Here is a 13,583-nt window from a genome sequence, read left to right as displayed (position 1 = left end):
GTGACCACACTGGGCTTGGAAGGCTCTTTCAAATATTCTGATGGCTTCTTGTCTTATTTAAGTTTTTTTTTTATTAATCACTTCAGTATTGATGCCTTTCCTGACTGCTCTGTATAAAGAAACAGAAGCTTCCAACCCTTTAACTTCAGTTGTCTTCCATTTGATTTCTTCTTCTTCTTTTTTTTTTTTTGGGGGGGGGGGTTTCAAGACAGGATTTCTCTGTATAGCCCAGGCTGTCCTGGAACTCACTCTGTAGACCAGGCTGGCCTCGAACTCAGAAATCTGCCTGCCTCTGCCTCCCAAGTGCTGGGATTAAAGGCGTGCGCCACCACCGCCTGGTTTGATTTCTTCTTGAAGTAGACTTTACTCTTCCTTGTTAACGTCTCTCTCTCTCTCTCTCTCTCTCTCTCTCTCTCTCTCTCTCTCTGTGTGTGTGTGTGTGTGTGTGTGTGTATAAGCAAACTACTTATTAGAATATATAAATTTTTGTTAATTGCCATATACCTATTTTGTGGAATAGTATGACATATTGATGCCCAATGAGTGAAACTTAACTTTTAAGGGCATTGGTATCGATCTTTAAGGGTAATGAAATTGGAACTCCTGATTATCTACTTTATAATAAAATCACAGTTGGGCTTCTGCTCATATTTTTTTTTTTTTTTTTTTAACGCTATTTAATGCATGGAGGGCATGGAAAGGAAATAAGGTAATAGGCATTTCTTAGTTTTGTTGCCCTGTCATTTCCCTGTTGGATTCTGATTTTCCTCACCCATGACTGAGATGTCTGAGCAATGATCTGAGAGTCCATTTACATGTTAGTAGAGGCACATTAAATATGAGATCTAATAGTCAAAGATTGAAAGGAAATCCTGCATATTAATACTGCTATTCACTTAGTTTCTTGAGTGCTTGTTGTACAGCATACTGTGCCAGACTCTGGGGATTCAGTGATTAATAGGAAAGCAACTTCCCACTCCAACTTTGAAGCTTTTGTTGCATTCAGAATAAAAGGCTATTTATTAAATAGGTCAAAGTTAATGTAGTTTGACACGAAAAAATATTTGTGACAAGAAACAACAGAGTACTCTAGATCTATGTAAGAAGAGGAGTGCCTCAGCATACTTGACGGAGAGCGAAGGGAAAAAACAAGGCTTTTCAAGATCCTGAAAGATACTCAGACCACAGTGATTGTGATTAAATAGTCGAATGTGGTAAATGTTTAGGATGGAGAAACTCAGGTTAAGCCATTGAAAACACTACATCACAGAGAAGGCTTGCAGGGCAGTATAAAATGACCAACTGTTTTTAACAGCGGGATTGTTTTGGTTGTAGGATGGAGTGTACAGTTTAAGAGTTGTCCGGTAGCAGGAGCAGTTGAGAGAATTTTGGTGATTTAGGTAGAAAGAGTATTTGTCTAAACTAGAAGAATGCTGTGGTGATGGAAAGACATGGGTAGAATGGGAGAGCTATGCAGTAGATGCTATATTACATAGGACCTAGTGATGGTGGGCTGTGGAGAGAGACTGAAGAAGAGGGCTCAGAGATTACCAGGTAGTCTTTGGGTTGATGCAGATGCTGTTGCTGGAGATAGGTTGGGAGATGGTGAATTTACTTTGGAGATCTTGAGTTAGAGACCTGCTAGGGAATATGGAAATATCCAAATAAAGATAATCAAGATAAACTCCTTTCATCTCATTCTTCCTCCCTTCTTTCTTCCTTCCTTCCCTCCTTCATCCCCTCCCTCCTCATGAGTATACACGAATACAAGAAAATATGGGGCCATCTTTAAAAGCTTCTAGACTGTTATAAGATTAATGGTAAACTAGATTATTTCTCATTGTTATGTTTTCATCAGATGTCTGTGTTGTATTACTTTTCCTTAATACCCAGCATTCCCTTGTTAATTTTTCAACAAAGGAACACATTTAAGATTTTAAAAAAAAGTATTTTTATGTCACCACATGAGGGTACAAAATGTGAAATAGCATTTGCTGTACATATTTAATGAAAGAACTAAAGGGACAGATTTTAGGGTGAATAGTGAGATATATGTTCAATGACTGTCAGTGTACATTTGAGCTATTGTAGAGGTGTATTTAATAACTTGTATTTAATAAAACAGAATGCTAATAAATACTGGGATAAATCAAGGTGAGAAGAAGAGAAAAGGAATAAAAATAAGTAATTAATACAAGTAGAAAGTTAATGAATTTAAATATCAGTAATTATTAAATATAAATAGTCTGAAAATTGACAGGCCAGGATTGCCAATCTGGTAAGTATACTGTCAGAGCCTCAAAACAGGTTACGAGAGGCAGAACCTGATGTTCTGTGTAAGACAATCCTAAATCTCAGATGGTTCTATTAATATCAAAGGGTTGTTTAGGAAAAGAACTGCTACTGTGAAGCTTCCTTTATAGTCCAGTACTCTGTGATGAACTAATCTAGTCCTGCAACTCCTGACATGAGCATCAGTCCTTCTCCACGATCAGTCATCTCTTAGTGGGTGCCACCTCTTCAGTGTTCTATCACCCTTCCATACCATTTGTATTGAGAACCAGACTTAACCACACGAACCTTTATCTAAGCTGTAGCATTTTGCTAAGAATCTTTAGTGTTAGTTTTCTGTATTTCTTAGTCATACAAATAAATATACTTAGAATAGTTATTGTTTTATTCAACTTATCAACAAAAATCAATGTAATATACATCCTGTTCTAGGATGTTTGAGTACCATGCTATGTATCTTATTGACATCATTCCTTTTTTTTTTTTTTTTTTTTTTTTTTTAAATTACAAAGTATAAGGCATAGATATTGTAGAAAATAATGTAAAGATTTTTATTATTCTGGGTGTCATTCTTCAAAAAGAAATTATTCTTGTAGAAGTTCCTTTGACTGGCCCTACCTCACCGTTGCCGTCTCCGGGGAATGGGAATGAACCTGCTCTTGGATCAGTTGCACAGCCAAAGAAAATCCGAGGAATTGGGTTTGGAGACATCTTTAAGGAAGGCTCTGTGAAACTTAGGACAAGAACTTCCAGTAGTGAAACAGAGGAGAAAAAAACAGAAAAGGTAATGGCTGGCTTGATTCTCTCTTACTATAATATATGTATAGACCAAAAGTAAGCTGGGGGAGGAAAGAGTCTGTTTGGCTTAGTCCGTTATAGAGGGAAATCAAAGCAGGACTCAGACTGGAATGGAGCCATGGAGTAAAGCTGTTTCCTAGCTTGCTCAGCTAAGCAGATCTTCCCACATCAGCTAGCAATCAGAAAATGCTTAGCAGACGTGATCCACAGGCCAGTCTGATTTAGGCAATTGCTTAAGTTGAGCTTCCTTCTTAGTGATGCTCGGTCCTCCTGGGGTCTTCTGCCCTCATCACTAAGCATTTTTTAAAATGTAAAAGTTTGAAAGTCTGTTAATTTCCTTTTGGGGGTTGTGCGGACTTACGAATGAAAAGCTTATGGGGAAACTTGAAATTTGTAACGGTTAATAATTGTGTTTCAGTGTCACAAAATTAGGGTGCTTATTAATTGGTAAATCCTAGATAGACTTTTCTTAGTGGCAGCCATAAGGTCTTTAATTCAGTGTAAATATAAAAGGGAAATCTTTTCTCTTTGTCTTTTAAAGCTAAAATTTGTTATTTTTTTAAAATTTAATAGTTACCTAAAATTGCACTATTTTAAAGTGAATATAAAAAGAAATTACCTTAAGTGCTACTCAACTTTTCTCTGGAATTTGTTTGTTTGTTTGAGACAGGGTTTCTTTGTAGCCTTGGGCTGTCTTGGAACCCACTCTGTAGACCAGGGTAGTCTTAAACTTACAGAGATCCACCTGCCTTTGCCTCTGCCTCCCAAGAACTGAAATTAAAGGCATAAGCCACCTTTCTGGATTCTCAACAATAGCTAAATCTACTAACATCACTTCTGAGTGTTTGGATAATTTTATTAGCATTTTACCAGCATTTAAAAAACGGAATCAAGTAAACTATTAGCATTTTACCAGCATTTAAAAAATGGAATCAAGTAAACAATCTATAGTTCATAAGATTTTGTTTCAGGGGGAAATGATTGCAGGCTTGAATATTTCTTTTGAAGTTTCTGTTCCCAGTGTCTGTATTTTGGAGATACAAATTAAGAATTACTTCAGAGGAAATTAACTTTATCCCAATAAGTCTCATTAAAAACAGTTTCGTGTGTGTGTGTGTGTGTGTGTGTGTGTGTGTGTGTGTGCGTGTGTGCGTGCGCGCGCGCGTGTTCCTGTGCCTGTGTGTATATGTGTATAACATGTGCACACATGAGCTGGAGGATCTTAGAAGAGGGAGCTGGATCCTCTGAAACTGGAGTTATATGTACTTGAGCTGCTATGAGGGTGTTGGGAACCAAACCTGGGTTTTTAAAAGCAGTAAGTGCACTTACCTGCTGTACCATCTCCAGTAATTCTCATTTGTACCTCCCTATCTCTTAGAAGTTTAAAACATCTCATTATTTATTGACTCAGTTCAGCTACATTTCATTTGGTTGGTTGGTGAAATCCTTTCTTTTTCTCTTAAGATAGTGGTTTTAAAAAGTCTTCTGCTCTACCAGCTTGCTACATAGTTTTCTAATTAATTGTGAATTGGATACAGGAAAGAAGACTTCTGCTTCCTGCCCAGCCCAGCCCTGCCCTGCCCTGCCCTGTCCTGCCCTGTCCTGCCCTGTCCTTTCTGATCTTTGAGACTAAGTGGCATTAAGATTTTAGGGCCCAGTCCAGTGTGATGACATACATGTTTAAATTCCAGCACTCAGGAGGCAGAGTCAGGCCAATCTCTCTGAGTTTGAGGCTTGTCTGCTCTATATCACAATTTCCAGGCCACTTAGGACTGCATAGTGAAATGCTTTCTTTTTTAAAAAAAAAAAAAAAAAGGTAAAAGAAAGAAAAGATAGAAAATAAATTATGGGCTATAAATGGACTGAACTCACAGTTTTGTGGCATTGTGTTCTATAGCTTCTTTCTCTATGAGGGACAATTTGAGCACTAAAAGTGTATAATTGTATTAAATAACTTTATTTGATTAGTGATGTTATATTAGTATCCTGCCAGTCATAATTAATGATGTCCACTACTCAGTTATTAGTGAGAGTAATCTCACAGTTACATTATTTAATAAAGTAGAATGATACCATATTAAAAGATCTAGTTAGATTTGGGAGAAATTAAAGTGAGTATGACACAAAAAATAATGATAGATTAGTTATCAGTATATTAATATTTTTAACTATTGAAGGCTATTGTCATATATAGTACTGTCTGTTGGAGTAGAATACTCAAAAGAAACACTTGTTGAAGGTAGTGCAGGACCTTCCATACTGTATGGGAAATGTCTAAGTAGACTATATAAGGGTACTGTGTTAAAATACCTAAATATTTTCATTCAGAGAGTGCTAAATATTCCCTCTATTTCAGGGTGGGAATGATGTAGATGCAATACTCATATATGAAGCCCTCAATAATATATTGCATACCTGTAAGAAGTTCTCAAATAATAGCTAAGTAACATAAATTTAAGAGTCCATCCATTTTTGTAGGTTGAGATCTTGGCTTCAGGACTTAATTACTGCTTTGATGTGGTTAGCTGCTTCCTAATGTAAAAAGGAAGATTTATAATCCCCACTTGATGCAGAAAACTGTAAGGATTAAGTTTCAATATACATTTATTTCAGAAATTGTATTATTAAATCATAATGCGAATACTATAATTATTATTTTTAGATTGTTTTAAAAATTGGTGGCTATTGGGACTGGAGAGATGGGTGAGTGGTTAAGAGTACTAGCTGCTTTTCCAGAGGACCTTGGTTAGATTCTCAGCATCTACATTGTGAATCACAATTGTCTATAACTCCAGTCCCAGGGAATCCACTGTCCTCTTTGGCCTCCATGGGCACTGCATACATTTGGTGCACAGGTAAACATATGTGCAGGCAAAACACCCTATCATGTAAGGAAAGTATTATTTGAGGAGTTTTTGAGATTATTAATTTTTTATTGTTGGATTTTAGTTAGATTACTCACCTGAATGTAAGGACCATTAGGGAGGGATGGACAAGTGTAGAAGAAAACTGTTTAAAAGTCTTATTCCTGGGCTAGAGACACAGCTCAGTAGTTAAGAATTCACACTGTGCTTGTGGAGGACCAGAGTGCAGTTCCCAATATCTATGTCAGGTGGCTCACAACCACCTGTACTTTGAGCTCCAGACATCAACACCATCTTCTGGCCTTTATGGCAGCTGAATTCATGTGCATGTTTCCACATGCAGGCACATATACATACATTTAAAATTAAAGTAAAATCTTAAAAATATATTTTAGACTTATTTTGTTTTGCCTACATGCATATCTGTGTACTACATGTGTGCCTGGTACCTTTGGAGAGCAGAAAGGGGGTTGAATCTTCTGAAACTAGAGTTATAGATGGTTGTAAGCCACCATGTGGGTGCTGGGAATGGAACCTGAGTCATCTGGAAGAGCAGCAGGCAGTCTTAACCACTGAGCCATCTCCCCTGCCCAAATAGTACAGACTTTAAAAAGCAGATTATTTTTATTTTGACTTAAGCTAGTTAATAGTGTTTTTTTCTCTTCTAGCCTTTAATCCCACAGTCACTGGGATCTAGAACCCCGAATGCGGAGGTAACAAAACCAGACATTGATGGCAAGATTAAAGGTAAGTTCTAAAATAAACCATCATAGCGTAAATGTGCTTTATATTACCAACTCACTAGACGGGTGTGTTACACTGTACTGATTCCCAGAATAGTAAATCCTATTGGATAAAAGTGCATGAGGTTGAGAATTCTGTTATGCTGTGCTCATTTTAGAGTTTCTCTGAAGTTTAAACTATTCCTGATACATATCACACATTGAGTAATACTTGAGTGATAGTGAATTTTTTTTTCTTAATGTTGAATATACATTTTAAAATTAACCTTTAATTGCTTATTGAGTATGTTATTTTGCACAGAGGCTTGATAAGTATGTGCTGCATCAATCAGCAACAGTATTTATATTCTTTGTTTCAGCTAAGGAATATTGTAGAACATTATTTCCCTATGCAGGAACCAATGAAGATGAACTTACTTTTAGAGAAGGGGAGATAATCCACCTGATAAGTAAGGTAAGATATTTTCAGTGAGCCATCATTCACAGAAGTACTTTCTTGCATTGCTTATAGAGTGTTAACTTCAGATGGGCTGGGACTTTATTTTGGAGGGGGGTGTGGTTTCTGGGAACTTGGAACATAAATAAGCTTGTAAAGTGATTTTTTTTAAAAAATGATTTTTTAAAAAATTTAAACATTTTTCGTTGTGTATATTACTTATAATGGATATATTAAAAAGCAGTGATGGGGGGCTGGAGAGATGGTTGAGCAGCTGAGAGCACTTGTTGCTCTTACAGAGGACCAGGGTTCAGTTCCCAGCACCCACATGGTTGCTTAGATCCATTGTAAGTCTAGTTCCATAGATCAGACACCTTCTTTTGACTTCTGCAGGCAGCAGGCATATGCATGATGCACATTCACACATGTAGACAAAATAACCAAATGTTTAAAATAAGAAATGTTTAAAATAAGAATTTAAAATAAAAAGAAAAAGAAATGACCCGTGATCACATTACATATTTCTTTATTAACTCCAAGCATTGGACAACCTAAATGTTTATTAGTAAGTAACAGGTGTGGGACTCATCTTTCCGTGTGAAATGGTGAATCTGTTTGGGAAGGGTACACATGCCATGCATGTGGAACTACAAGGACAACTTGTAGAAATTGGTTCTCTCCAGATTCCACACTGTAGGTCACCAGATTTGAACTCAAGTTATCAGCCTCGATAGCAAGCCCATCTGCTGAGCCATCTCCCCAGTCTTGGTACATCTATTTTAAAGAAATAAATAATCATGTAAATTAGGATAAATTCTAAGGCCATGTAATGGGGAAAAATGCTCCTATATTTAGGTCTGGGAAGAATTTTATAATAGTAATTATTTACAAGAGAATAATAAATATTTACATTTATTATAATTCTGTGATGTGTTTTGTTTTGAAGTTCATCTTACTGTTTAAACTATTAACAATTGGCTTAGTGTACATGATGTTGTGGAAATATATTTCATTGTGTACCTTTAAAGTGTACACATTATGGATTCAAAATAGATAGCAAAAAGGTTACTTTAATGAAATTAATATATCCAGTGTTTCATGTAGCTTCCCGCATGATAGATAAAGCAGTCCACAAATTTAACCTCACCCCTTATAATTTTTAATATTCATAGCTTAGACTGATAAAACTTAATATTTTTGCAGAGTGCTACTTTCTGAAGCTGCTAGATAAGTACTTTTCAGTATATACATATAAAATGTTAGGATAGCTTAAAAAATTCAATTTAGGGCTTCCTTATTTTTTTCTGATTTTCCTTATCTATTATATTTCTTCTTACCTCTCCTATCCGCATGAGAACATTTTAACTTAAAGAATTGATTTATTTTAAAACATTAAACCCAGATGTATGTTTGTTTGTTGTTATTGAAGAGGGGTCTTGCTCTGTCTAGCATGGACCTCTCTAAGCTGGCCTCAAACTCAGTTATCTGTGAGTGTCAGCCTCCTGAGTTCTGGGATTTAAGGGCATTCACCACACCTATGTATTAAACCCAGTTTTGTAACTCCTGATGAAATTAATATGCAGAGAATAGTTTTTATTCTAGGAAAACGTTATACTAGTGTTTAGGTTGCCCATCCCAGCCAGCCCTTTCCTTCTAAAGCTAATGGAATTCATCACTTTCCTAGCTCATTGTGAACTTTTCCCTCATTTATTGTTAACTACTAGCTCATGCCTGCAGAGGTAGGAACAGAGGATGGTAAATTCCAGGCAGCCTGGGCTACCTGGTAAGGATAAGGATCCCTTTACATACATACACACACACACACACACACACACGCGCACACACACGCACACATACACACACCTTCCATTTGTGTAACTGTTTGGTTTACATTTTAGGAGACTGGAGAAGCGGGCTGGTGGAAGGGTGAACTGAACGGTAAAGAAGGAGTGTTTCCAGATAATTTTGCTGTTCAGATAAGTGAACTAGATAAAGACTTTCCAGTAAGATTCTGTTTGTATTTTAATGATGATAATATGTTGTTTACCAATATTTTTTGAAAAATAATGTTTTTCTACTGCTAAATTTCATAGTTTCATAAGATTGTACATTTAATTAAAAATTGATTAGCCATGAAATAGTATTATATTTTAGTCCTGTATCTTATTCTGATATTGACTATATGTACTGAAAACCAGCTTTGACTTGTTTAGCGTTTCTGACTTACCAAAAAGCTAGCTTTATATAAATTGAATATATTCTTAATTTTTGAATGAAAGTATTTAATATTAATGAAAAGTGTCAATTCATTTTAAGGTATTTTGAGGCTGAGCATTTGCCTCCTTATACATATATTATTTATATATTAACAAAACACTGAGACTAGGTCATTTGTTTACACTAGATAATCTGCCTTTTGATGCCTTGACACTTTCTCCATATGCAAGGCTGCCTGAGTTTACAAATCAGAAGGCAGAGCAGTTAGGTGTACACAGCACTGTCATCTTCAGTTGTAGCCTATGCAGAGCATGCTAATTTTTGGAGTCTTTAATTAAGTTCATCACTGGCAATTACTTTCTAGAAGCCCAGGCTGTCAGCTCAGGCTGTTCTTTCCTTTGCTGTATTGCATTCAGTCTACTTTTAGTCTTTCCTCAGTGAGTGCTAGTTTTTTTTTTTTTTTGCTTTTATTTTGTTACTTTTCACTTATTCTTAACTTGGAGCAACATAATTAAAAGTGTTAGAAACGTTTAAAGACTTTAAATGAAGTCTAAAAGTGAATTAATGCTTAGAAATTGAGGCAAGGAGACTTTTGCCTTTAACTGTAACTATGAGAATTCTTCAGACTTAAGAAGGAAAGCTATGCTTGTTTTTGTTACTCTTTGTGTTTTTTACTTTCTCATATGTGTTTTAAGGTTTTTTTAAAACTTCTCTTTCACAGTTTAGTACATGCAGTATGCATGGATCACACCCCCTTCCCTTCATCATCCCTTTAATCACACCTCCTTGTCACTAGACCCTTCCTTTCCAACAGACCCTTTTAGTTTCATGTTCTTAGTAGTTGCTGTCTGTTTGTAATCATCTGTATTTATTACCATTGACTGGGGCTGGGGTTTATTTACTTGAGCCTTGAGCAAGGGCAAATTACCAGTGACTCCAGCACAGGATCATCCCTAGGATCCATCCACTGCCTCCACTTTCTGGGGCTGAGGGGGTGGGGGTGGGGTTCTGAGCCCTCCTTAGTGCATGATGCCATGCTGATGGGCTCAGTCTTCTGCAAATAGCCACTGCTGCTTTGAGTCCATGTATGCAGTCACATCATATCGAAAAACAGCTATCCATAGCACTCCTTCCCATGTCTTGTCTCTCATGTTCTTTCTGCACCTGCTTCTACAATGTTTCCAAGCCTTGGTGGAGATGTGACACATAGACAACTTAGTGCCAAGTGCTGAGAGGTAGTTTATTCTTTGCACTATTTTGTTGTGAGTCTCTGTGTTATCTATAGGTTGCTGAAAACAGAAACTGCTTTAAGGCAGAGAGGAATACCATGAGTATAAATTTTATATTGTGTTTATTTAGAAAACATCAGTAGTTCTCCACTGGAGCCTATGACTTCCCCCTCCATGTGTTTTGACCAAGTTTATATTCCTTAGCTATGAAAAAAGACAAATTGATGTTTAGAAATCAAAAACTAATTAAATCAATATGAAAACATTTTGCTCATCAAGACTTTTTTTTCATCTTAACTATTTTTTAAAAAGTATTTGACTAACTTTTGATCAAGGAATCTGTTTGGATGTAATACTTTTTTTTTTTTTTTTTTTTTCAGTGACCCTTTCTAGAGTTGTTACATTTTTAATATTTTTATTATTTTTGGCAAGAGTAAGATGAGAAACAATATAATTTAGATTAATTTATCTTAACTTTAAATACTTAATTAATTTTAATCTTTTCTCCTCTTCCTAGAAACCAAAGAAGCCACCTCCTCCTGCAAAAGGTCCAGGTTTGTTAAAAAAAAATGCATTGTTTAGTTTGTTATTTTTCATATTGTTAAGTTTAAAAAAAACAATAAGGTAGACCATTGAATTATTTTTGTTGTTGTTGTTGTTGGTTTTTGTTTGTTTTGTTTTTTGAGACAGGGTTTCTCTGTATAGCCTTGGCTGTCCTGGAACTCACTTTGTAGACCAGGCTGGTCTCAAACTCAGAAATCCGCCTGTCTCTGCCTCCCAAATGCTGGGATTAAAGGCATGTGCCACCACTGCTGGCATGACCGTTGAATTTTATGAGCAAATTCAATTAAAATGAATATTAAGGTATTTTAAATCTATACAAAATTAAATGTTTACTTGCATTAAATATTTATCATCATTTTTAAAAGTACAAATGATATAAAATAAGGATCTTAGTCAGGGATGCTGGTGCATATCTGTAACCCCAGCACTTTTAGGATTGTAAGTTCAAGGCAGCCTGGACTATATAGTTAGACTCTGTCTCCAAAAATAAAATAAAATTGGGTTCTTAGAGGCAACTTGTGTACTTCAGTAATAGGAATATTGAGTCTGTTTGTCTGTTGTGTGTGTACCATGTGCATGCTGCCCATGGAGGCTAAAGGGCAGGCACCAGGTCTACTTTTGGACTAGAGTTAAAGATGGTTGTAAGAGCTGCCACATTGCTTATTTATACTTTTGTTTGTTTCTTTGAGACAGGTCTCACTTTGTAGATCTGGCTAGTCTTGAACTTATTATTTAGACCAGGGTGACCTACCTCAGAGAGATCTGCCTGCTTCTGGCTCCTCAGTGCTGGGTTTAGAGGTGTGTGCCACAGTATCTGGCCCCATACTCTACTTTTGTATTCATGTATTTGTTTTGAACAAATGCTGCTTTATGCAAGTATTCCTAGATATCTAAATACAGCCCGGAGATTTTGTGTGCTTGTTGTTTTTGTTTTCTTTTGTTTTTTCAAGACAGGGTTTTCACTATGTAGCTGAAGGTAAACCTTGAGCTAACTAGATAGTTCACATTACCCTCAAACTTAGACTCTTCTGCCTCTGCCTCCAGTGCCAGAATTTCAGGTGTGTTACAATTATGCCATTCCTATTATATGACTCTGCAACTGAAATAAAACAAAGTCATATATGTATAGATGCATTCATAAGATAAATGTGCCAAATAAAGGAACACTAGTGGTGTTAATCCAAATATACATGACTAAATTATTTTGAATTCTAGTGTTTTATTGAGTGCTAGAAATTACCATCTTTTTGTTCTTTCTGTGTATACTATTCTTAAAAGTTAGTATTCACTTTCTTTCCTACCTCCTAGCTCCAAAGCCTGACCTGTTAGCTGCAGAGAAGAAAGCTTTTCCTCTAAAGGCTGAAGAAAAAGGTAAGGCTAACTCTCCCCTTACCCTTTGATTGTCTCTTAAAGAAACATGACCACCACACTAGATCATTTAAACCTTTCTTCATGTGCTTGTTTGTTTTTACTTTGCACCATTAGGAGTTTTCCAATAATGAGTATTGTGTCAAATTGATATGAAGTTAAACCTTTGATTTTACTGAATAGGGTTAGGATTAGGGTTAAGGTTAAATGAATCCTTCAGTAAGATGGAGTATTTATCGTTTCATATTATACATAAAAAACTATTTATAAAAAGATACTTTTTATAGTGATTTGGAGAAAATAAAATTTAAAAATTCTTCAGAATTTAACTGTGGTAATTACTAGGTATCTTTAATCCCATTGTGTATGAACTTGGAAAGTTTTTCTGAGACACCATGTATTTTTTAACATTTTATATTGTTAAGTTTAGGAAAGTAAGACTTTTTAAAAAATATATAATAGATTGGGCAGAACCTTGAATTTTCCTTCAGAGTGGTTTTATTTCTGTGGTCATGTTAAGAGTGTAGCCTATTATATCTTTCCTAAATTATTATGACTTCTTAACTGATTTTCCCTCGCTTCCTCCCTTCTTTTTTGTATTTAATTTCCGAGTCATAGAAAGTTGAACCAAGGGCTAGCAAGATTGACTCAGCAGGTAAAAGTACATTGCTGCACAAGTCTGATGATCTGAGTTTGGTTCCTGGAGCCTACATCAGGGTTGTCCTATAACCTCCACACATGTACTGTGCCATGTGTGATGTGTGTGCCATGTGTGCATGCACATACTCAGAAGAAATCAGAAGAAAGGACAACCAACCAAAAGTATAAGTTCTCCTATTCTCCTGCATGCCTTCTTCCCCTGTAGGCACAGTTTCCTTTACTATATACATTCTACATCTGAGTGTGTACTATTTGTGATTGGTAGTTATAATTATAATTCACATGCTATTATCTTCAAGAGTTTATACTGTTGGGTTTGCTATATATCGTACATTTTTTTGCGGACAAATACGTAGTGCCATGTGTCAACCATTGTGCCATCAGAGTAGTTTGATTGTCCTGGATGTCATCT

At 36.0% G+C, this 13,583-nt stretch overlaps 1 protein-coding gene across 3 annotated transcripts in view; it reads left to right on the top strand.

Annotated features, from left to right (window-relative positions):
- The window catches only part of Cd2ap (CD2 associated protein), a 70,075-nt gene that overhangs the window by 35,339 nt on the left and 21,153 nt on the right, over nucleotides 1-13,583 (top strand). For 2 of the 3 annotated variants that reach the window (XM_034521713.2, XM_076915233.1), the window contains exons 6-11: nucleotides 2,889-3,076; nucleotides 6,623-6,701; nucleotides 7,057-7,151; nucleotides 9,032-9,136; nucleotides 11,097-11,133; nucleotides 12,452-12,514. In XM_034521713.2, coding sequence (XP_034377604.1) covers nucleotides 2,889-3,076; nucleotides 6,623-6,701; nucleotides 7,057-7,151; nucleotides 9,032-9,136; nucleotides 11,097-11,133; nucleotides 12,452-12,514 — 567 coding nt within the window. The remainder of the gene's footprint in view (nucleotides 1-2,888; nucleotides 3,077-6,622; nucleotides 6,702-7,056; nucleotides 7,152-9,031; nucleotides 9,137-11,096; nucleotides 11,134-12,451; nucleotides 12,515-13,583) is intronic. The other variant, XM_076915235.1, reaches the window with a different exon arrangement.

Source organism: Arvicanthis niloticus, chromosome 17 (genome assembly GCF_011762505.2).
Source record: "Arvicanthis niloticus isolate mArvNil1 chromosome 17, mArvNil1.pat.X, whole genome shotgun sequence".
Lineage (NCBI taxonomy): Eukaryota > Metazoa > Chordata > Mammalia > Rodentia > Muridae > Arvicanthis > Arvicanthis niloticus.
Note: the sequence above shows the minus strand (reverse complement) of the source record. Positions and strands in the feature narration are given on the sequence as shown.